The sequence below is a fragment of the Ascaphus truei genome, chromosome 5 (genome assembly GCF_040206685.1).
Source record: "Ascaphus truei isolate aAscTru1 chromosome 5, aAscTru1.hap1, whole genome shotgun sequence".
Lineage (NCBI taxonomy): Eukaryota > Metazoa > Chordata > Amphibia > Anura > Ascaphidae > Ascaphus > Ascaphus truei.
In genome coordinates this window covers 293098805-293124768 of record NC_134487.1, presented here as the reverse complement: position 1 = coordinate 293124768, position 25964 = coordinate 293098805, and the positions used below count along the sequence as shown (strand labels likewise).

Here is a 25964-nt window from a genome sequence, read left to right as displayed (position 1 = left end):
TATTAATGTGGTTTAGAAGTGCTGTAGTGAGGAGGAACACTGCACTGTAGCAGCATATGAACATTGCATAGTTCTGCTAATTGGGTCTGCTTTAGATTGTTGTTTTTTCTCCAAGAAGAACATATATAATTACACAGTATACAGTTATAGTTCATGGGGACTTTGGATTCCCCACCAGACCACAACTATTATATTATCATTGGGTTTTTTTTACAATTGCATTCTTGCATTAAACACAGTTTTCCCCGTATGCTTCTCAATAATACAACAAACATGCAGGTGGAACGGCTGCTTGAGCAGGTGAAACAGACGTACTTTCTGCATCCCTGCGATCGAGCGAGTCTTCAGGTAGTTTGCGGAGATAATCCCTGAGCAACATCTCATATCGGGGAATCCGCTGCACAGGCTCCAGCATGTGATGCTGCAGGGTCAGGCTCCCACACTTCTCTTCTTTCTGCAATGAACAGGGGGGAGGGGGGTTCAGAAGGGGGTCTCCCGAGCACGATCACATTTACTATGTACAGGCATACCCCGCATTAATGTACGCAATGGGACCGGAGCATGTATGTAAAGCGAAAATGTACTTAAAGTGAAGCACTACCTTTTCCCACTTATCGATGCATGTACTGTACTGCAATCGTTATATACGCGCATAACTGATGTAAATAACGCATGTGTAACAGGCTCTATAGTCTCCCCGCTTGCGCACAGCTTCAGTACAGGTAGGGAGCCGGTATTGCTGTTCAGGACGTGCTGACAGGCGCATGCGCGAGCTGCCGTTTGCCTATTGAGCGATATGTACTTACTCGCGAGTGTACTTAAAGTGAGTGTCCTTAAACCGAGGTATGCCTGTATGTGTCATTGTACAGGCAGTCCTCGTTTTATAACGAATGGCTTATCCAACACTATGCAATGCATACCTATGTTCATTTTTACGACGCCTTGGAAAGTTGTTTATGTGTATATAATATATATATATTATACTATATAATATTTTTATATTATTATATTATATATAATACAGTATATGCACTATATAATATTATATTATACTATATAATATATTATTTATTATGTTATATTATATATATAAAATACAGTATATACACTATATAATTTATGTGTGTGCTGCATATCTTATTGCCTGCGTAAAATATTTTGTGTATTTTAGCATTAAAAATGCCTTTAGGAACGGAACCTTTCATTTAAACAGCGTTCCTATGGGAAAACGTGTTTCGCTTTACAACGTTTCGCTATCCAACGCCATTTTGAGTAACGCATGGTGTCGGATAACCGAGGACTGCCTGTATTTATATAGCGCCAACAATATACCCAGTGCTTCACAACATTGCAATAAGAGGTAAATATATTACAAAACAGGTAAGTGTAACAGGTAAATAACAACATAAGGAGCCCCTACCGCAAAGAGCTTAGAATCCAAGTCTAATATTTTCACGAGGTATTTTCATCAGTCACACTTTAACATCAAATATTAAACATGATTATTTAATGCTATATTCACGTTATTGATAATATCCAGGAGAGAATAAGCACATCAACTTTCAGAATCATGAAATGAGCAACTTTGGTTTGATCTATAGAACAAGGCTTCCAGTATTATAGCAAACGTACCATTTCCTTACACACAGATAGTACAAACAATGCAAATGAACATTAATATGCTAGACTCTGTACAATGCACATAAAGAAAGGTAACCGGCAAAGCCCCTTTCTGTTTGCTTAAAGAGGCAGTGCCAGCTGGAACTTTGGCCAAATCACTATATCCCTGTGCCTTCATTTAATCACCTGTCATTTAGATCAGCATTGCTTGCTCACCATTCATTTTTGGAGACCTTCACAGCCAAATCTATGCATGTGTAATTATGTACTCTTGCCAGGAGGGGTCACTGTATCACTATAATCAAAGGGTAGCCAACTCCAGTCCTCAAGGGCTACCAACAGGTGAGGTTTTCAGTATATCCCTGCTTCAGCACAGGTGGCTCAGTCGACTGAGCCACTGATTGAGCCACCTGTGCTGAAGCAGGCATATCCTGAAAACCTCACCTGTTGATGGCCCTTGAGGACTGGAGTTGGCTGCTTATTGGTAAATTGCCGTTCATCCAGCGTACATTTAATGTTTCCGACAGGATGAAGGAATAGAAGAGCAGGATTTTCAATGGGTGGACCGGCTTGCAATGTCATGCACGGCTGCGAGTTGCCGGCTGCTCCAGCACTAAAGAGGTTAATGCTACACCCCTACCACCGGTCTTCCACCAAAGCAGAACGGCACAGTGGCGGCACCCTGTCACTTTCTTTGGGACTGCAAACACGGGACTCTTTATTTACCTGGATTTCTTCGATGACATTTTTAAATTGTGTGGACCGGTCCATCCATATTTTCACGGTTTCCATGGCGTTATCAAAATTCTTGACATACTCCCCATACATCTTTAGGAAAGGGGCCAACTTTTGCAAAATATCTCCAATCCTTGGGCTGACCGACCTGTGAAATAACACATGAGACCATCACTAATCCAATAACCACTTTGTATGCCAGAACTAAGGTATGCAGGGGAGGCTCAGAGTAATGTATATCATATACATACCCTATTTCCTCAATTCTAAGACGCACCTTTTTTTCGACTTTCACATGTCTGAAATCGGGGTGCGTCTTAGAATCGATGTATTAAAAAAAGTGTCTACAGTACTAACCCCCTCTTTTCACTTAACATGTTTCAGGAGAGGGCCCATGTCAGCGGAGGACGAAGTGTGCAGCGGCGGCAGGAGAGGTCCCCTGTCTGCAGATGGACAGCGGGCGGGAGTGCGGTGGCAGCGGCAGGACAGGTCCCAAGTCTGCAGGTGAATGAAGATAAGAAGACAGCGGGCGTGCGGTGGTGGAGGCGGCTAATAGATCATAATAGCAGGAGCAGAGCGGCATAGGGGAACGGCTTGGGAGGTGCACCGAAGTTGACCGGTGTCTGACTTCCGGTTATAGTGTGCACCTCCCAAGCCGTTCCCCTATGCCGCTCTACTCCTGCTCGGCTCTCCTGCTATTATGATCTCCTGCCGCCACCGCACGCCCACCCGCTGTCTTCTTATCTTCATTCACCTACAGACTTTGGACCTGTCCTGCCGCCGCACTCCCGCTCGCTGTCCATCTTCAACCATCTGCAGACGTGGGACCTCTCCTGTCGCCTCCGCCCGCTTCATCCTCCGCTGACATGGGACCTCTCCTGAAACATGGTAAGTGAAAAAGTAATTTTCCTCGATTGTAAGGGCCAAATCAATGGTGCGTCTTACAATCGAGGAAATACGGTATTTACATTATATCATCTACAGAACTTGGCGTCCCACTGCTGGATGAAGCCCCCCCAATGATCTTCCAGGTACTGGAAGAAGGAGCGGCTCAGTGAGTAAAGACATGGACTCTGCAAACAATGACACCGAGTTTGGAGCAGGGGAACCTGGTTAAATTCCCGATATCAGCTCCTTGTGACCTTGGGCAAGTCACTTTATCTCCTTGTGCCTCAGGCACCAAAGACAGATTGTAAACTCATGTAGGCAGGGACTGTGTCTGTAAGAATCCTATGTGTGGCGTACTGCGCACTGTACTGTACTTGTGACATATATATATATAACTCCAGAATGGTCTAATTATCAGCACCAGACAAAATATATGCAAAAATAGAGTATGTTTATTGACCCATAACACACAGGAGCCCAATGTTTTGGTTCCCAATGAGACCTTCTTCACAACTACACATTTAAAAGCTTTATGTAGGTTCCAAACCAGTGGTTGCCAACTTCAGTCCTCAAGGGCCACCAACAGGTCAGGTTTGAAGGATATCCCTGCTTCAGCACAGATGATTCAATCAGTGTCTGTTGTTAACGGAGCCACCTGTGCTGATGCAGGGATATCTGTCAAACCTGACCTGTTGGCAGCCCTTGAGGACTGGCGTTGGCCACCCCCTGCTCTAAACGTGTAGCCTATAATGAATGACACGTGACATGTATGTAGTTCACCTTGCTACACGTTACATTCCCCTTGCTAACCCTTCACCTACCATTCACTCATTCGCTTCTCTAAATCGGGCAGCAGGAATTCCCCGTGAAAACTGTTTATGGACGAAATGTTGGAGAAGATTTTATGTAACACCTCCACGGGGAACGAACCTTTGTTGGATTCTTTCAGTAACGCGTCATTGAACGTCTGGAAGGCGGAGAGAGAAATAAGAACAGCTGTAAGGACGCGATACAACATTCATACGGAGAATCAAAGCCACAAATTACACCCCAAACATTTACTCAAATGTATCACAATATGCCAAATAGGTTTTTTTAAATAGGATTTATGTTTGGAGCAGTGTCGTCTTTACAAGTGTACGATGTCTGACAAATATTTGACGATCTTGGACTCTAGGACATTTGGTCACTACCGACGTTTAGCCGCCACTCACATCGCTGCAGGGACATCTCTCCGCCTGTCGTTTCGCCGCTAAGGTAAGACCCTAGTCTTACCCTAAAACAACCCTAATCTTAAACCCTAATAGTAATGCCACCACCTAACCTAAAAACTTAACCATTACCTTAATCCTCTACCATAAACACCTAACCCCGTACCCTAAAAATCTAATCCCTTACCTTAAAAACCTAAACCCCTTACCCCAATTCCCTACTCTAAAAACCATAACCCAGGACATGCGTGAAAACGAGAGGTAACTCTCAATGTATTACTTCCTGGTAAAACATTTGATAAATATGTAGCAGGGCCACCCCTTGCTACTATTCTGCCCTTGGGCTGGCAGTAAACCCTGGTACTATCAGCTTGCCAGTAGTTGGTATGGGGGTTTCCCCTTCCCCTTTGGTACTGCACTTGAGCGACAGCGGGGGGATGGTACATCCTGTTGTAGCTGGGACAATGGGGTGCCCACCTGGCTTTACTTAAGGGCAGGACCTCCCTAAAGTTAGTTGGTTGTTCCTTCCCCTCTGAGGAAGGCAAGTCACACAACTGGGAGCCTGAGATTGGGTCCTTCCCATGTGCTCTTCCCTCCGGGGGAGAGTGAGTGTGGACCATATCTCTGCCGGGGATGTGGGGAAGAGATAGGACAGCTACGGGTGCCCTTGGCCTGTAGTGACGGTCCAGGGACCATCTTCAGTGTTGGCTGATCTGACAGACTGCATCTGGCAAAAGACTGCTGTGTAACTGTGCTATACAGAGTGAATAAACCGTTCCTGTTATATACCTCCTGCCTGGTGAGTGTCCTTACTGGGGGGGAGGTAATAAGTTCTATCGTGGGAGATCACCTTCAGCTCCTGGAGCCTACGGCAGATGAAGGAGCTGTACTGCTAAACAAATATGTGGGGTATGAACCCCAGAAGCCTGTTCCTGTGTCCCCACTACCATAGGCGGACAACTCAGCCCTCCTGTTGCCAGCAGGTATATGCACCATACACCCTGTAATGGCCTCTATCTGCGATTGGGTGGGGGAAACACAGTTACATTTGGAGGCGCTGCTGAGATGTCAGACCAGGCAGGTACCCAACTAAATGCACCAACACTTCACGGGATAGCGATATCTCCTACACTTTGGATGGGCCTGACATTGGGGGAAACGAACATCAGGGTATTGGTGCCTGGCACACAATGTACTCTGGGCACACTCATTGGTGGTATCAGGTTGAGGCCTATTATACTGTGGGGTTCTGGGTACCGTTTATAGAGTGTTCAGTAAAGGTTATTATTATATACGTGAGTGAGTGTATCATTGGTATTGTTCCTGTAAGGGGCTTATCCCACTCAGTTGGTATCCCTTCCAGGTGGAGGCGCTGTCACCAGACGAATCAGTTGCATCCCAGGCTCCCAACGGCAGAGGTTCAGGCTTCCTGTGAGCCACGGGTAATGCACCACGCGCACCGTAGCCGCCATATTTCCCATAGGGTGGGGGAAAGTGCGTTACAAATGAATAAAATAAATAAATGAACCTCATACCCTAAAACCCTAAACCCCTTACCCGAAAACACAACCCCTTACCCTAAAAACCCTTTCCTTAACACCCTACCCTAACCGCTAACCCCCCCTAAATTAACTTAATTTACTTTATTGGCAAAACGGCTGGCGGCGGCGAAGGGTCCCTTGGTGGATAAACGCCCGCGCCAACTGTTGCGGCAAAACGGCAGCGACTAAATGTCTGATTATGAATATTTGATGTTTTAACCCTTTCTCAGCCAAAAGGAGCCTGCAAGGCTTTGCAAAGCAATGCGTTGCAGGCCTCCAGCCGCGAAGGGGTTACCTTTTATTAGATATATGCGTTTAGAAAGGTACAGTCCCGCTAAGCTCACACAAGTTCCAACACGTTTACATATTTTAAAATGAGCCTGTTAAATTGTTATCATTAAAACTGCTGTCTGTGAGTAGGTTTACTGGCTCTGCACTTGTTTAACCCAGGCTGTGCTGAAAAGCTATGTAATGCGGCAGGCATAAGCTTATAGGGGTTCCATGTTAAAATGGATATGAAGCAACAAGTGACACTGTGTGCTCATTTGCATGTCATTACCCAGAATCCCTGATTGCCGTGGAAGCATTGTGTGCCAAGAGATAATGGGGAAAGGCAGAGTTGTGAACCTGTCAGACATGTGATATTTTTATTTGCTTATCATTCCAAATTTTTTCAAAACTTTTTTTTGGGGGAAATTAAAAAAAATAATATATATTATTCTCAACCAACTCCCTGTCAGAGGGCCAAGCAAAAAAAGGGACGGGCACGTTGTCTGTGGATTGGGTGGCAGGTCCTTCTGAGTACATAGGAACACCTAACAAAAAGGGGAACGGCTGAAGGACTTTAAACCACTTCCAAGGGTCACTTTCCATTTACAACGGAACTTTGAAATAATAAAAAAATTGAAGGTATCCGCTGCTTTAAAAAAATAAAAATAAATAAAATCACCCAAATATAACTCCTTAAAATGCCACGGGATCACGATGTCCCCAGGACAAGTTGCACCATTAATCAGTGTCATGTTTACACCGCAGGTTCACCAAGTTCCCAAGCTTGCTGGGTTATTTCTTAGCACAAAGGAAGCCATGCACTGATCATTTATGCATTGTAATTGAGAAAGTATTATTATTACGTAATGGAAATGAATGGGTTATTAATAAAAACAAAACAAAAACCACAGTATCCAACCGGGTCTCGCACGCCCTCCCCCAAAACGTATTCCTCTGCCTCACACCTCATGCAATGTGATCCTTCTCTTACCGTGCACCCCACAACTGGAACAGTCTATCCGGAGACTCTCACAGCCACCACCAGTCTAACTTCTTTCAAAACTAATGCTGTCTCACATTTTAATCTGGTCTGTAACTGTTACATACGCCCATAATATATATTATCTCTTACTGTGCATGCAATGTCTTATATATAATTTTATTTATTTATAAAATGTTTTACCAGGAAGTAATACATTGAGAGTTACCTCTCGTTTTCAAGTATGTCCTGGGCATAGGAGTTAAAGTGACAAAATACATGGTTACAAATACAGTTACATAAGTGAACTATAATGAATAGTATATCGAGTATAGTATAGAGTATAATGTATACCCTGTTCACTTAATGTAACCATGTATTTATTTGTCATCATAACTCTGTGCCCAGGACATACTTGAACACGAGAGATAACTCTCAATGTATTACTTCCTAGTAAAACATTTTATAAATAAATGTGTGAACCGAATATATCAAGATTCTTGCGAACATGATGCAGCCAAGTTTTCTGGCAACGATATTGGTGCCGTTATTTGCCATTATTAGCCCTAGTTTTGCATCAGATTTTATAAAATAAAAAGGGGGATTTCCACAATGTATCAACTTCCTCGTAAAGATTCAATTTCCCCCAAAGTAAAAATGTCGCTTTGTGTATACAGTATATAAAAAAAAAAACACAACAACCCCCCCCCACCCCACACAATCTGATCATTATTGTTCTCCATTTCTTTAAACAAATCATTCTGTCGTCATTAGTCAAACAACATCGATGGGAAACGCTGGATGAACAATCTCTGCATTGAGAAGAGATTAGGTAACAATTGAATAAATACTCCAAAGCATTTGGCTGTATAAAACATTTAAAAAATACTCACACTTGCTTGATTTTGCATCAAAACGGTGTTGATCCCCTACATTTACCTTACAGAAATGGCACTTGAGCCCACGGAGGGACCGCCCCTTAAAAGTGACAATCCAAGTGCCTTTTTTTTTACATTTATTTTTCTTTTTTCTCACAGGATTGAAGCAGGGGGGGTCTCCCAAACCCATTAATTTCAGCTCCGGAGACACTTTCCTCCGTAGGGGGTGCAGGTAGCTGCTCCGTTCAGCTACCAGGGTTCAGATTATGGCGGCGTTTCAAAGCTTCCGCACCTCGCGGGCCAATAGGAAGCTGTGATGTCATCAGGCTCGGCTTCCTATTGGCTCGCGTGACGCGGGAGCTTTAAACTTTAAAACCCGGCTAGCTCAGCCGGAGCGGCTACCGGCACACTCTACGGAGGCAAGTATCTCCGGAAACAGGGGGTCCCCGTGGCTGAAATGAATGGGGTTCAGCTCAGGAGACCCCCCTGCTTTAAACCGGCGTACAAAATGAAAATAAATCTTTATTTGGATTGCTCCTTTTATGAGAAAGGTTTCTTTATAAATCATGTGCTATTATTTGCTTTAGTTTCTGTAACCAGCCAAGTTTCATCCATCGCTCCTGCACCTTCCTCTCTTGCAGGCGTTACAATAAGAATACGATATTGCAATGCGTCACGACCCATATCTACCAAGTGGTGCTATTTCAAAAGACCACCTTCCACAGCCGGAAGAGCCCTTGCAGCCCATGGAAGCGGGATCACAGTATGGTTTTGCAGATGTCATTAATTAGGCACCTCCAGAAACCAAAATGGGAAAAGGGCGGAAGTGGAGAGCGCACGCCAGGTGCTACCTGCAAAAGGCTGAGCCTGCGGACGTAAGCCCTCTCTGTCTGTAGCAGTTCATTGGCAATGTTGTGAAGTCTCTGTTCATTTGTCTCCTACAAAAAAAGAATAAATCAGGCATTAATTAAAAGGCAAGTCGCTTTGATCTTGTCAGATACACATTCATGACATCCTGTGCTTTCATGAAGCTGTGTGACAGAGAGACATCTGAGATCAGCTGCCCAGTTAAAAGGTCACTTCACTGTGCTAAGCTCTGCTAATGGGGATGTGGGGACCACAGGAATTCTATATGTGCAAACGTGTTTATTCTATTCTCCTTTACTAGCTCACTGCGGGACATTTACATGCTGTGTGCCGAGCGCTGACGCTACATCGGCGTCTTTATACGCACTAATGGCAAATACGTTCTCGTGCAGCCATGATCAAACGTAATCTGCTCCCCGCACCGGCTGAACTGCTGCATAGTCCGTGAAAAAAATGCATGTTTCTTTTTCTATACCCTTATTAATGACGACTGCATCCGATATGTACAGTATGCATATTTTTATATAATGTATGCAGCACTTTACAAAATAGATATTAGCATATAACACGAGAAGTGCATCAAACATACTATATAATAAGCACGCAGAGAGTTAAAAACATCACTGGCCCAATAAGCTTGCAATCAGGAGGGGGGGGGGGTTCCCAAAGCAAACCCATGAAATATGAGGAGCTCCGTTTTATACATATTGAGTTCAAGACGGCGGAGCGCCATCCATGAGGATATAACCAGGAGGCAATCCGAGGCTTGGAACTGGATTGCAGGAGTGAGGGTCGGGGTGGGTAGATATATCTGTGTATCATCTGCATAGTGATGATACCCAAGGCCAAAGAATTGACGAGGCCACCAAGTGATGGTGTCTATAGAGAGAAAAGGAGAAGTCCCAGAACACCAACACGAGTCAAAGACATGTTGGCAACAGGGACCCAAAATGTGCGATGGGAGAGGTATGATGAGAACCAGGATAGAGCGTTGTTGCGGATACCAAGAGAGTTTAGAATATGATGGAGAAGAGAGTCATCGACAGTGTCAAATGCAGCAGAGAGATCAAGTAGAATTAGTAGGGAAAAGTGACCGTGGGATTTTGTTTCATGTAGATCATTGGCTACTTTAGTGAGCACAGTATGTTGAGTGATCTGTACAAAAGCCAGATTGTAAAGGGTCCAGGAGGGCATGGGAATTAAGAAAGTTGATCATATGGGAGAACAAGAGATGTTCTAGCAATTTGGAGGCAAACGACAGCAGGGATACAGGGCGGTAGTTAGAAAGCCACGTAGGGGCCTGGTGCTTTTGAGAATAGGTGTAACCGCCACATGCTTAAAAGGAAGTGGGGAAGTGCCAGAGGACAGGGAGGAATTGAAGATGTGGGTGAGTGTGGGGACTAAGAAAGGAGCAAGAGTTCTGATAAGGGGTGAGGGGATAGGATCGAGAGGGCATGTGATGGAGTGGGAAGAGAAGATCAGCTTAGAAACGTCCAACTCTGCAACAGGTGAAAAGGAGTCAGGAGCGGGAGGAGGAGATTTAGGTAGAAGCAGAGAGGAGGAGGAAAGCACAGAAGGAATCTCCTTGTGGATAGCATCCACCTTGCCTTTAAAGTACTCAGCAAAGGCTGGAGGAGAAATGAAGGAAGGATGGGAAGTGGAAGGAAAAGGTCATAGGAGGGAGTCAAATACATAGAAAAGACGTCAGTAATTGGATTTGTGAGTGTTGATGAGCGAGGAAAGGTAATGTTTGGCCTTAGAGAGCGCAGAAGAGTAGAAGTGAAAGTGGTGGAAAGTAGAGGTGTGTAAACTTTACTCAAAAGTTTGCAAACAGCATAATTTTAATTATTTTGGGGGGGGCAGGGGGGAGACCGTCAAGGTTGACTTAAAAAATAAAATTTGTCAGGTCACATTAGTCATGTGACCTTGTTCTGGTTTTCATGCAAATTTGAATCGTTGTCCAAATTGATACATTTGTAGCAAAAAAAAAAAAAGTTGTGAAAAGTGTGTGCGCTGGAACGTCACCACTTCGCACATCTCCAGTGGGAAGGAGGCAGCTACGAGCGAAGTGCAGGAGACGAATAGGGATACAGTGAGAAATCAGAGATGTGCAGTGAGGGACAGAAGGAATACATACCCTTTCTGTCTATCCATATATACACAAACTATATCAAAGAGATATCTTACCTTCATTTCACCAGCCTGATTTAGAGTGGCATCGATGCTGTGAGTGTCCTCCCATTCTTGGTCTAGGGGATGTAATGTAACGGGGCTTTCTGTTGGCTCGTAGCCATCATTGGATTGTCCTCTACAATTGGATTTCAAAGGGAAGTCTCTGGGAGTTTTAGGTCCTTCTCCATTTACCAAGTTCTCTGCAGTAGAAGGTTTTAATGAAGGAGGAGGTGGAGGAGGAGGTGGGATAGTCTGCGTCCCAGGGGAAGGTAGGATAGTCTGTGTCCCAGGAGAAGGTAGGATAGTCTGCGTCCCAGGAGAAGGTAGTGTGTTGTTTTCCTCAGACTCCACCGGATTGGGTGTTGCTATTCCATTGGCTGTGAGTTTCTGTTCATCCTGAGGAAGGTCTGTACTCATACCAAGCTTCTGAAGAAGAGGATGCTCCGTAAACAGTTTTAACGGAGAATACACTTTTGTTCTTTGTCTTTCCTGAGACCCGTTGTTAAAACCACCTGAAGGTTCTTTCTTGACATCGTTGGGACTTACCGTGCAGGGAAAAGAATAGAATTATTTAGTCGGGTACGTCATAGAATTAATTTTTGTTTATTATTAATATTATTTTTTTTTTTAAAGTCAGATGCTACTGATCAATACCATCAAATCTTAGTAGAGCTCTCTGAATATTTAAAAACCCAGTGACAACCTCAAAGCACTGCCTCAAATATCAAGGATGACTTCATACATTTATTTCCAAGCAAGAACAATGGTTTAGAGCAGGGATGGCCAACTCCAGTCCTCAAGGGCCACCGTCAGGTATTAAGGATATCCCTGCCTCAGAATGACTGAGCCTCCTGTGCTGAAGCAGGGATATCCTTAGTACCTGTCCTGTTGGTGGCCCTTGAGGACTCTAGTTGACTGCCCCTGGTGTAGAGCATAAGCAAAAATTACTTCTACAATGCAAACGTTTCTGCTTTTCTGCTACGTTTCCTTTGTCAAATGGACATCGCCTCCAAATGATGAAATATATTATATACATGTAGGTACCAGAGGGGTAAAAAAAAGTTTGAATGATAACAGAGAAGGAGGTTTAATTTTAACGATCATTATATAGTATACACTCCTAGTACACTCAATATTTAACAATATGAAATTCTAATGATTCAAGGTTATCAAACGTCCATGCAAAATAACAGATTTTGGCCCAGATAAACGCTTCCGGTGCCACAATTCATCGTACCACCCGTTAAAGTGAACAGGCCCATAAGGTGCCTTCCAGCGCTGACCACATGTAGTAGGTATGGGCCTTCATGTCTGAAGAGCTTACCTTCTGTGATACAAGCTTTTGTTGTTTATAAAACCCATTCTTATTAAATATGTCATATAGCAGAGAATAATCACTACATGTAACTGTGTTTTTTTCTAAATTCAAAGTATTTGCAAAATAGCCAAAAATCTAAATCAGTGATGTGCATTGATTGCATGTAGGTATGTAGGTACACAATTACACACTTACTTGAATGTTTTTACTAAATCTAGCGTTCAGGGCTTGGAATGGACAATACCCTGCAGACAGACCGATACAGTGCTCACTTGTTTGCTATTGAGGACCTGGGTCCATGTGCGGTGTAAGCTCGTTCATTCATCACATATGGATGGGAATAGAGCTCTGCAGAGGAAATGGGCCCTGTCCAGGTGCTGAGACCCGAACAACAATGAAAGGATGCCAAGGAAAGCATCCATCCCCCATGTCCACAGCCCACATTGCTTTGTCATCACTATGTCTCACATGACGAAGGACAGCTTCCTCCTAGACAGTAATTATTAAAGGTGCAACAGGTCGATTTCCTATTGGTTGGCAATACTACAAAGCGACCACAATATAAAGAAAGCTGAACTCTTGCTGGACATGGGAAAGACTGCCCACTAGGGGCCACTGTGCCGACTATGGGCCAGAGATTTCAAAGCCTCCTATCTCCTTATAGTACACACCTGGTGCCCTCAAAGCGACTAATGAGGTGCGATATCTTGCTTGGTTTTTCCGTTGCAGAGGTGGGCGTCGCATCTTCCATCCTCGATTTCACCCGGGGAAGCGTCCTCCGGTAAGGGGACCGGTGCGTAAAGGGAGACTGAGACGGTGGCAAATCTGCAGGTTTCGGAGGCACTGTCACAAACAGAAACACAATAGGCAAATGTTACCCAGAGCAATGCCACAGCTGCTCCAATGCCACGCAGAAGCATAGAAATGAATAACCAACAAGGGCCAGGGGGCCCACCCAGTCTGCCCATTTCCCCTATTGCAATGAAACCAGATTCTACCATTACTAATGACGCCCTATCCCTCCCGGGATCCCGGGGTCTGTCACAAGCATGTTTTCATTCATAGACTATATTTTGCCCCTTCCACTGTTTCTGGAAAGCTGCTCCATGCAACCACTACTCTTTCCGAAAAAAAGAACCATTGAACACTTCTCACATTTGCATACGACGCTTGCACATGCGGTCCTGCTGATCTCCTCCCCATTGACCAGCGCGCTCGCATTGGTATTCCGCGTCGCTCCAGGGATTTCAGTTCTAGCTAGTTGGCATTTGGCAAATAAAAAATGGCGACCAGCAACTTCCCTACTTGATCATGTGGATGCCCCGGTAGCGCAGCCACTGCGTCATGAGGTCTAGCACTCCACTGGCCCCAGGACTTCGTGGATACTTCATGCCATTGTTGCACTCGTTTTTACGGGGAAAATCGGGTTTTGTGCTACTACGGAACGCAGAACACCACCCAACACGCGGGGAAGAGGATGGCTCAACCTCCGTTTCAAGTGATCCCACGATGACGTGAAAGCCGTTTACCGGAGGGGCTATGGCTCCTATAACCGGGGTGCCCATCCCCTGACTTTCTGCTCCCGGAGATATTTGTCTGGGTTTTTTTGTGCCGGTGTAAAAAAAATACCCACAAATGCGGCCGCCAGGTCACCAATAAGATCATCAACTTTCACATGGCGCCATCCATTGCAAGGGGTTGCCAAATGTTGTTGGACGCAACCGGCAGTGACGCGATACGTGGAACACAAGACGCAAGCCATCGACCGGGAAGAGCGGAAGCGATGACCGCGATAGAGACAACGATCCCCTCGGGGTGCCCCAATGCTCCTTTTTATTATCGTTACGTGCATTTTTATGATGGACCAAATGTGAGTACATTTTATCTGTTTTCTACATCAAGCTCTGTACTATGTTCTCCTCTATCCCTACACCTCCAGGTAATCCGCATACAGCACCTATCCATCCGAGGAAGGATACTTTGCCACAGTTTGGGAGACGTGCTTTTTATAATCTATAATCTTTAATTGATAAGAGCCGAGACTCCCTAGCGATCATTCATTTCCTCCATACGTTGTTACACTATTGCATTTCTTCTGGTCTTTTTGGGTGATCTGTGTTTTGCTCCCTCTGAACCTTTGGAGAGAATGTGCCCTAGGGACGGGGTGCACAAAATTTTGGCCATTCGCCCCACTGCCTGCTCAGCCCGAGTCCTTGCGCCCTCCCCCCCCCCCACCCTGATATCCAGCAAATGACGCCGTGGGGTCATCATGTGACGTCAGATGATCCCGTTGCATCATCCGACGCCGCATTGCCATGGCGGCGCGTAACCCGAAGCCGTTGGAGAGCAGGTTAGTGAGTTACCGAGGCCTCGCACGCTCTCCCTGGCATTTAATTTAAATGCTTTGGGGAAGAGTGCGGCACCTGTGTAACCGCCGCGCCCCCCCCAAAAAATTAGCACTCCCCCCCCCTCTGTTTGCGCACCCCTGCTCTAGGGGAACTTTTTGGAAACGAGTTCCCACCGGAGGTCTGAGCATTACTTTTAATTAAATAATGGTGTTTTGTGATCAAATCACTTATCCTTTATGTCACTTAATATTGTGAATCACTATCACATATAGATAAATATTTTCACTCACACGGGCACTTTTTGTGGGAGCGCCGTTCTAAACCCCTCTCTGGGTTATAATTTTATAGGGGTCCGTGTTAAATGGACAAGAAGTAAAGAGTGACACTGAGTGCTAATTTGCATATCATTTCCCAGAATCCCTGGCTGCAGTGGAAGCACCATATGCGAACAGATAAGGGGAAAAGCAGGGTTGCACACCTGTCTGAGATGTGAATGTGCTAACAAGTGGTATTTTGACTTGCTGTACGATTGGGGTTTTTTTGTCACTTTTTTTTTACACACCATAACTTATTTAATGTGGGATCGAAACCTAGCCCAGCTTCACATGGCAAAGCCATTATAACCAGCCTCACACGGATGAGACGCAAAAAGGTTGGAATAGCTGCCTGTCAGTAGGCTACTGGCTCTGCGCTTCTGTAACCCAGGCTGTGCTGAAAAGCTGTGTAATGCGGCAGATAAGCTTATAGGGCCCCATGTTAAAATGGATTTAAAGTAAAGGTGACACGTTGTGCTCATTTGCATGTCATTACCCAGAATCCTTGGCTGCAGTGGAAGCATTGTATGCTAGGAGATCATGGGGAAAGGCAGGCCTGTCTGAGACACAAAATATGCTCACATGTGATATTTTTATTTTCTGTATGATTCTAGAGAAAATTAAATAATGACCAACCTAATTATCTGTTTAAATATGTAACTAAAACCTGCCAGCAGGAAATGAACGGTAAGACGTGCTCGTGTCCCGGGCACGGTAACAGGATATGGATTGCATCCTGCAGCTAATTTTATTGCAGGGTTTGTTCTTTGCTTCTCTCTCGAGGGACTGACGTTGGATGTAGCGAGAATCTGATATTGAACTGGGCCATAAATGAATTATACGGTCTCCAGCCGCAGGTCAGGACCGCCCTTCCTACGCTCTACTAGCTCCTGACGGATTGATTTGCAGAGGTGAGGCAGATGTTGGGCATTGAGCATCTGATTCTCGTCTGTGCCAAGCCCGCGGCAGAAAGACGGCCATGAAACGGCATCGGCCACAAGGTCACACGACAGTCTCTGAAAGATGAAACGTTGGACATTTAATCCCGAGTCCTACAGATGCAGCAAGGCGTCCGGTTTTCGGCGGTCGCCAACAAACAAGGAAAAGTGCCGGGGACCGTGTCTGCTGCGATGGAGCTATGGGGAGGGGTTTCCAGGCTTCTGAACGGGACCCCCCCTGCAGCGCCGCAACCGCAAGTGTCACCGAAGAACGTACGTGTGGCTGCATCTGCACCTAATAAAGTCATATCAATCCCTTCCCCGGTGCGACAGAACCACCTGTGCAAAGTATAATATCTAAATCCAGGAATATACCCATGTAGGAGACTTGCTGCCACCACGATCGCGAGATGACATCTGCGTGAACACGGGTATTTGTACGGCGGCTACGGTCAGCCGGAATAATTGTGTGTGTTACAGGCATACCCCACATTAACGTACGCACCGGGTCCAGAGCATGTATGTAAAGTGAGAATGTACCTAGCGTGAAGCACTACCTTCCCCACTTATCGATGCTTCGGTACAGGCAGGGAGCCGGTACTGCTGTTCAGGACGTGCTGACAGGCGCATGCGCGAGATGCCGTTTGCCTATGGGGCGAGGGGAATCAGCGCGTGACTGCTACGGCGGTCTGTAGGGCAGAATAAGTGTCCGTACTCACGATGCGAGCGTACGGACTCGGGGGTATGGGGCTATTGAAAATATGTCCTTACTCGCGAGTGTCCTTAAAGTGAGTGTCCTTAAAGTGAGTGTCCTTAAACCGGGGTACGCCTGTATTTATATTAGTGCAGTTCAGTACATGAGGCCAGCAGGTGGCGCACTGAATATCTTCACTTATGATACTCAGTAGCCGCAGATTGCACATACAGATTGTAAATGGCCGGGATTTCCACTTGGGATAGAGAATAGTCAGTCTTGCTACATCTGTACACACTGCGTGAGAACACTGACTGAGGAAACAAGCCATTCTGATGTTGGAGTGATTAGAACAGGGTTACAAAGCAATCCTCTGATTTAGGGGGGCAACCATTTTCTCAAGAGGGCCAATAAATGGGCAAAGAAATTCTGGGGGGGGGGGGGGAGGGGTTACCGTCCTCCCCGTCACTGCCGTAGGGGACAGTAGTAGTGCAGCGGCGGGGACAATGGCAGTCTGTGTGGAGCGGGCAGGGCCGCCGACAGCTTTCTTACGGCCCAGGACTAGAGAGTTTATACCTGGGTCCCCCCCCCCAACCCAGCGGCCCTGTCAACCCCCCAACCCTCTCTCTCACCACTTCACTCTTAACCCCCTTTATTTCTCTCCCCTTCCCCCTACTCATTGTCCCCTCGTCCCCACCCCCTCCTCTCAACCCCCCTCTCTCACAAATACTCCCACCGTTACAATCCTTCCTACCCCACAATTTTACCTTGGCGGTTACAGTGGCACAGGATCCTCCGGGGGATCAGCCTCTCACGCCAGTCTGACCGCCCCGGCAGGTCGGACCTGCCCAGAAGTCGGGCCCAACTTCCGTATCTGCCACCAGGCCCCAGCTCCCCTCCGGTCCTGCTGCAGAGGGGAGCTGCAGCCTCATGGAGGTTGGGCTCGACTTCCGGCGCGAGAAGAGCCTCGGAGGATCACGCGGGCCGGTAACCCTCTGGATCACAAACTCTCAGGATCAGGGCCCTCGTTGCCTTTTCTAATCTGTTTGCGCTTGTTTGCCTTTCTGCTTATGCAATTAATTTCACTCTACAACCCCTACTGTACCACGCTACGGAATATGCTGCCGCTTCAGAAATAAACTGTATGAATAATAATAATGACAGCAAGTCACAAAGGTGACATTTTTTTTTAGAATAAGTCTTCTTCTAAACATGAATTATGTCACCAAGTTAAAAAAAAAAAAAGGATATTTTATTATCACTAAACTGTATTGATATAACACATGCAAAACAAGCAAGAGAACGCTGCAGCTATTCCAATGCTGAGGAGACCCAGGGCGAGTTTTACATCTTTGATCATTATTATTTTTCAAGTTATTATTTTGGAAAATGTTTTGCAAGTTTTAATTTGGTGAAAATCCTAACATCAAGGCAGTTTTTACATGTACTGAAAAACACTTACCCTAAAACCCCTAATCAGACCCCTTACCCTAAAACCCCTAATCAGGCCCCTTACCCTAAAACCCCCTAATCAGACCCCTTACCCTAAAATCCCCAAATCAGACCCCTTACCCTAAAACCCCCTAATCAGACCCCTTACCCTTAAAACCCCTAATCAGACCCCTTACCCTTAAACCCACTAATCAGACCCCTTACCCTAAAACCCCTAATCAGACCCCTTACCCTAAAACCCCTAATCAGACCCCTTACCCTAAAACCCCCTAATCAGACCCCTTACCCTAAAACCCCCTAATCAGACCCCTTACCCTAAAATCCCCAAATCAGACCCCTTACCCTAAAACCCCTAATCAGACCCCTCACCCTAAAACCCCAAATCAGACCCTCACCCTAAAACCCCAAATCAGACCCTTACCCTAAACCCACTAATCAGACCCCTTACCCTAAAACCCCTAATCAGACCCCTTACCCTAAAACCCCTAATCAGACCCCTTACCCTAAAACCCCTAATCAGACCCCTCACCCTAAAACCCCAAATCAGACCCTTACCCTAAAACCCCTAATCAGACCCTTACCCTAAAACCCCCTATCTGACATTACCCTAATCCACCGGTGCGCAAACTGGGGGGGCGGTAGAATTTGTAGGGGGGGGGGCGCGCGGGCGGTTACAGAGGCCCCGGGCTCTTCCCCACAGCATTTAAATTACATGCCGGGGGAGGCGTGAGGCCTCTGTAACTCACTTATCTGCTCTCTGCGGGTCTTCGGCGACAAGTCGTCATGGCAACGGGCGTCAAATGACGCGGCGGAGTCACGTGACGTCACATGACCCGTGATGTCATTTGACGCCGAGTCATTGTGAGAGGGGGGGGGGAGCAAATACTGCGGCTCCCGGGCAGGGGGGCGCAGCTCAAGAAGCTTGTGCACCCTTGCTCTAACACCTAATCAGACCCCTTACCCCAAAACCCCTAAATCAGACGCTTTACCCTAAAATCCCTAAATCAGACCCCTTACCCTAAAACCTTTAATCAGACCCCTTACCCTAAAACCCCTAAATCAGACGCCTTACCCTAAAACCCCTAATCAGACCCCTTACCCTAAAACCCCTAATCAGACCCCTTACCCTAAAACCCCTAATCAGACCCCTTACCCTAAAACCCCTAAATCAGACCCCTTACCCTAAACCCCCTAAATCAGACCCCTTACCCTAAAACTTTTAATCAGACCCCTTACCCTAAAACCTTTAATCAGACCCCTTACCCTAAAACCCCTAATCAGACCCCTTACCCTAAAACCCCTAATCAGACCCCTTACCCTAAAACTCCTAATCAGACCCCTTACCCTAAAACCCATAAATCAGACCCTTACCCTAAAACCCCTAATCAGACCCCTTACCCTAAAACCCCTAAATCAGACCCTTACCCTAAAACCCCTAATCAGACCCCTTACCCTAAACCCCCTAAATCAGACCCTTACCCTAAAACCCTCTAATCAGAATATACCCTAAAACCACAACCTTAACGCCTTACCCTAAAACCCCTAAAGATAACCAAAATGCACTTAATTTAGCGGCAGCAGCGGGTAAATGGATGAGACGAGATGCCCGATGCCATTGCCAAGTCACCTTCATTTTGTTGGGTAGTATTGATAACGCAGGGCACGAGATGTCAAGTACAGGCATACCCCACATTAACGTACGCAATGGGACCGGAGCATGTATGTAAAGTGAAAATGTACTTAAAGTGAAGCACTACCTATTCCCCACTTATCGATGCATGTACTGTACTGCAATCATCATATACGTGCATAACTGATGTAAATAACGCATGTGTAACAGGCTCTATAGTCTCCCCGCTTGCGCACAGCTTCGGTACAGGTAGGGAGCCGGTATTGCTGTTCAGGGCGTGCTGACAGGCGCATGCGCGAGCTGCCGTTTGCCTATTGAGCGAGATGTACTTACTCGCGAGTGTACTTAAAGTGAGTGTCCTTAAACCGGGGTATGCCTGTATATATTTTTTTAATGGGTTTGGAGCTTGAGACATTTACAATGTTTATCGGGTGTTAAAAGAAGAAATCGAATCTCTGTAAAGTGATACATCAATTAAAGTCCCTTCCACCAGCAAAAGAGTCAAATTTGTAAAGGAAACCGACCTTGTTTAAACCCTGCTGCCAGTACCTCTTGTAGGAAGAAAACAAATATTTGCAAAACGTTACAATTTTTACACCACAAATGATCTCATCGCATTCAGAGCCAAAGATTGCTTGGTAGAGCGTTACAGATCACTGCTCTGCACGCAAGGCTCCCACACCCAGTCACTCCTACCAACGACTGCCATCTACTGCACTTATTCCCTCACCTGCTGTCTCTCTCTCCCATCACACCACTTAGATTGTAAGCTCTCCGGGGCAGGGATTTCCTTTCCGATTGTCTGGTCTTATTTGTTGCACTTATTGTACTATAGTTCCCTGTACTGTTTTGTATCTCTTGTAAAGGGCCAAGTACAGCTGTGGGCGCGACATAAATATATACATACAAAGGCTAAGGAGTTTGGGGAGTGTCCTCCAAGCCATCGCCCCTCATGCCACACACCCGCTTCTTGTAAATAAAATATCAAGCTGCCAGGTTTCATAGGTTTAATTCGCCCCCTGAATAGAAAACTCGAGCTTTCCTTTCAGAAAGTGTTTTGTTCTTTAACACGAGGAAGAAACATGTGAAACATTTAGACAACCAAGTGTAGTGTGCATAGGTAGGAGAAAGCGCTGGGACCCCCTCCCAAGGGCTGGGGACCCCCTCCCAAGGGCTGGGGACCCCCTCCCAAAGGCTGGGGACCCTCTCCCCAAGGGCTGGGACCCCCTCCCCAAGGGCTGGGACCCCCTCCTCACAGGTGATTCACTACTAGTTGGAAGCAAGTTCTCCTAAACGAGAGGCGGACAACTCCAATCCCCAAGGGCCACCAACAGGTCAGTTTTTCAGGATATCCCTGCTTCAGCACAGTTGGCTCATCCATAAAAGCTGGCCTCTTGGTGGCCCTTGCCCACCCCTGTCCTAAACTGCGGCGAAGAGTTTATTTCCCGTAAATGTGAAAACGAGAAGCAGGGGGACATCCAACGCGTGAGACCAAGTTGAAAACCCTTTGGGGATTGCCTTGGCCAGGCAGCTACAGCGGTGTCACCCCGTTTTGGCCCAAACTTGTAACGAAAGATGCCCTCTTTTTGGCATGTAGACATAGGAAAGGCTTGATGACAAATCGCATTGCAGGATTTTTGCAGCGTGTTGAAAAAAGAGATGGGAAATAATTCGATATATTTGCACATTGCAGACAGCATTACATGCACGTGTAAAAGCTTTTTTACCGGCCGGCTTCGGACTTCCCTTGCGCGATGGCGAGTCAGCGTTTATCCCCTGCGCGTCCTCATGCTGTGCGTTCCTCGCCCCTTGCTGCACCAGTCTGTCTGTGCTTGTGGAGATGGGTTTCCAGATCGGGAGGAGGCGTGGACAGGGGACGCTGCTGCCTGGGAAAGCAAACACACAAGAAGACTCCGGTTAGCCCGGCAATGACAATGTCTTGTACGTCTATCACTCGATCCATTTCCAAAGCGCTGCACAATTACATGCCGCAAACGGGCGAGAAGGGGAGAGAACTAGAATTAAGGGTGGTACAAACCCCATCTAATTAGGGGGAGACCCAATGTGTACACAACAAACTCTCAAAAAGGATTTACAAACATTTCTATTTGTCTGATTACCTTAAAGAGGCAAGAACCCGCTAGCTTTAAATTATTAAAGGTACAAGTATGTATTCATTTTTTTATTCACTACTTATTTTTTATGGTAAGCAAAAAATTTGGGGCGGGAGGGTGTATTGTAAAACAGGTAAACAGAAGTAGCTACAGTAATAGGCTTCAATTTAGTACACTTAGAGAAACATTCATTTTTAACAGGATGAAAATAAATACAATTGTTACTTTAGGGCGATAGAAGCTTTCTAAAGATGCCGATTACACTGGTAAGTGGTTCAATTTTTTAAACCCGCTATGTGAAATTGCCCTTTAAATATACCTGTATCACTGTCTCATGTACATTTAAATACCTGCTGTGTGTGTGTCTCTGTGACACTAATCAAAAGGACTGCTAGATTAGATTAACCTGTGTAATTGCACATTGTGTAATTAGTGGAAGATTGGAATAATTTCCAATCCATTGCCAAAAATAGAGATACAGGGCCTCATGCAGAGAGCAGCGCTATTTGAAATCTCGCCATTTTCCGGAGAAAATCATGCTAAAAACAGCTGAAAATGGCGAGCTAGGGAAAACGCGCCATTTTTTTTTTCTATTTCAAAATCTCGCCGCGCGGCTGGCGAAAAACTACATCTCGCCAGTCTGAAAAGTATCGGAATTCAGAAAGGCGCGCTCGCCATCTAGCGGCTGTTTTTGGCGAGATTTTCGTCAATTTTCTCCGCCAACTAAAGTTGGAAAGAAGCAGGAGGTCGCCGGCTATAGGGGGAAAAAAAAAATGCGCGATTTTTTTTTCCCCTTTCAGCTGCGCGCATCTCCTCATTTACAATTCTCCACATGCAGTAATGCTAAAAATAGCGGATTTCGCCCATTTCTGCATATGGAGAATAAAACTCTCCATTAAACCTACTTTTTATTCCCCTCTCCAATTTTAAAAAGCGCTGCTCTCTGCATAGGCCCCACAATGTTAATATATTTTGCACCAATTCAGCTAAAACTCAACAGAGCCTGATTGATGTAACAAATATTCCAGAATCCCACCGGAAATAAGACTGCTCTGAAGTACAAACTATTATTGAGGGTTATTATGCAGTCTCAATCCACAAGAAAGTTGCGATATCTTTCATTATATGTGCTTTATTCTCGCACCTTCTTGGGGTTTGTAAGGGATTACCCAAATTCTTACATTATTTTCCTGTAGACGCGACACATTCCTTTCTTCCCAACTACAGACTGTCATTCCAGCAATCTTTTAACATGGCAGTTAACAGTCTGCCAAAGCTGAAGGCTACTGTGCCCAATACCGAATGATACATTCTGTTAAAAAGCAATAAATGCAGGTTTGTTAATAAAAAAAATTTAAAAAATAACTTAAAAAAATCTAGTAGTCCTTTAAACCTCGTAGTGTAGGAGTGGCCAACTCCAGTCCTCAAGGGCCACCAACAGGTCAGGTTTTCAATGATTGAGCCACATGTGCCGAAGCAGGTATAGCCTTAAAACTTGACCTGTTGGTGGCCGTTGACCGCCCCTGCACCCCTTTGAGAATTCAGTAATAATACGATCAGGATACAGGTCTTAAAAGATACAATGTGGCTTCTCCTGGGAGGTGTGATAGCGGAGGTGGCGTGCTATTGCATGGGGCTTCTCCTGGGAGGTGTGATAGCGCAGGTGGCGTGCTATTGCATGGGGCTTCTCCTGGGAGGTGTGATAGCGGAGGTGGCGTGCTATTGCATGGGGCTTCTCCTGGGAGGTGTGATAGCGCAGGTGGCGTGCTATTGCATGGGGCTTCTCCTGGGAGGTGTGATAGCGCAGGTGGCGTGCTATTGCATGGGGCTTCTCCTGGGAGGTGTGATAGCGCAGGTGGCGTGCTATTGCATGGGGCTTCTCCTGGGAGGTGTGATAGCGCAGGTGGCGTGCTATTGCATGGGGCTTCTCCTGGGAGGTGTGATAGCGGAGGTGGCGTGCTATTGCATGGGGCTTCTCCTGGGAGGTGTGATAGCGCAGGTGGCGTGCTATTGCATGGGGCTTCTCCTGGGAGGTGTGATAGCGGAGGTGGCGTGCTATTGCATGGGGCTTCTCCTGGGAGGTGTGATAGCGCAGGTGGCGTGCTATTGCATGGGGCTTCTCCTGGGAGGTGTGATAGCGCAGGTGGCGTGCTATTGCATGGGGCTTCTCCTGGGAGGTGTGATAGCGGAGGTGGCGTGCTATTGCATGGGGCTTCTCCTGGGAGGTGTGATAGCGCAGGTGGCGTGCTATTGCATGGGGCTTCTCCTGGGAGGTGTGATAGCGGAGGTGGCGTGCTATTGCATGGGGCTTCTCCTGGGAGGTGTGAAAGCGCAGGTGGCGTGCTATTGCATGGGGCTTCTCCTGGGAGGTGTGATAGCGGAGGTGGCGTGCTATTGCATGGGGCTTCTCCTGGGAGGTGTGATAGCGCAGGTGGCGTGCTATTGCATGGGGCTTCTCCTGGGAGGTGTGATAGCGCAGGTGGCGTGCTATTGCATGGGGCTTCTCCTGGGAGGTGTGATAGCGCAGGTGGCGTGCTATTGCATGGGGCTTCTCCTGGGAGGTGTGATAGCGCAGGTGGCGTGCTATTGCATGGGGCTTCTCCTGGGAGGTGTGATAGCGCAGGTGGCGTGCTATTGCATGGGGCTTCTCCTGGGAGGTGTGATAGCGCAGGTGGCGTGCTATTGCATGGGGCTTCTCCTGGGAGGTGTGATAGCGCAGGTGGCGTGCTATTGCATGGGGCTTCTCCTGGGAGGTGTGATAGCGCAGGTGGCGTGCTATTGCATGGGGCTTCTCCTGGGAGGTGTGATAGCGCAGGTGGCGTGCTATTGCATGGGGCTTCTCCTGGGAGGTGTGATAGCGCAGGTGGCGTGCTATTGCATGGGGCTTCTCCTGGGAGGTGTGATAGCGCAGGTGGCGTGCTATTGCATGGGGCTTCTCCTGGGAGGTGTGATAGCGCAGGTGGCGTGCTATTGCATGGGGCTTCTCCTGGGAGGTGTGATAGCGGAGGTGGCGTGCTATTGCATGGGGCTTCTCATACGATAGCACGTCATGTGCACTCGCACACCTTACAGAATAAGGGCCACTGATGGGAACCGTTCATGAAAAAGCGGGCACACTTTCCTTGCAAATCAGCAAAAATGTTATAAAACCTTGAATCTGCCGTCAATTTTTTCCATCTCCCAGGAGTGCTCTGGAAACCACGTTCCGTGGCCTCCAATTAGTGGATGCTAATGGAATTCACAGTGCACTGCGCCTACTTTTATTCACCGCACACACAGGACATGCTAATCTCTCACTAAAAAATGCCCCCCCGCGCCTGGTCTCAGCAAAGAAGGGATCAGCGCCCTCTGAATTATATATGCCGTGACTTTAAACCTGCAGCGTACAGAAAAAGGATACTTGTCTTGTTTGAGCCCTGAAAGCGTTCGCAATAACCATATAACGGGTCATTTTAAAAGGTATATTTAACCTCCCGAGTGCCGAGGGTTGTGCGATTGCTTACTTCCGTTTCAATGGGGGGTGGCAGCACTGCCTAAGCGATCACCTGCTACGAAAGCGAGCATTTGCCCAGGACATGCCAGGTACATCATAAGAGCACTACAAGGGTTAAACTGGTGAATGTGTATATATATAATTACATTTATATAGCGTCAACAGTGTACACGGCACTTTCCAAAATTACAATGCAGGGAAATCAAGTACCAAAACAGTGGGGATGAGAGCGGAAGGTAATTGACAAGAGAAGGCAAAGGGAGGCCTTGATCTGAAGAGCTTTCAATCTAAGTGGTAGAACAGATATCCAATGAGGAGTCCCATTCTAACACGTGTTTAACGCGCCATTGTATATGTCCAAAAACTACCGCAGCAGATATTAACCCTCTAGCTGCCGGCACAATGCGTTGCGGGCCTCTCTGTTATTTTTCTTCCCCCGTCATTCAAGGCAAAGTAAATGATATTTTACATTATTCGTTCTCCAACACAGAAGATGAATTTT

General features: G+C 46.4%; 1 protein-coding gene across 7 annotated transcripts in view; it reads right to left on the bottom strand.

Annotated features, from left to right (window-relative positions):
* FGD4 (FYVE, RhoGEF and PH domain containing 4) overlaps positions 1–25964 on the bottom strand; it is a 154850-nt gene that overhangs the window by 17256 nt on the left and 111630 nt on the right. For 6 of the 7 annotated variants that reach the window (XM_075602707.1, XM_075602708.1, XM_075602710.1 and 3 more), the window contains exons 2-8: positions 21583–21741; positions 13151–13322; positions 11177–11702; positions 8974–9060; positions 4065–4210; positions 2347–2503; positions 316–454 (exon numbers count right to left, since the gene is read on the bottom strand). In XM_075602707.1, coding sequence (XP_075458822.1) covers positions 316–454; positions 2347–2503; positions 4065–4210; positions 8974–9060; positions 11177–11702; positions 13151–13322; positions 21583–21741 — 1386 coding nt within the window. Of the gene's footprint in view, positions 1–315; positions 455–2346; positions 2504–4064; positions 4211–8973; positions 9061–11176; positions 11703–13150; positions 13323–21582; positions 21742–23150; positions 23280–25964 lie in introns of those variants that run through there. The other variant, XM_075602713.1, reaches the window with a different exon arrangement.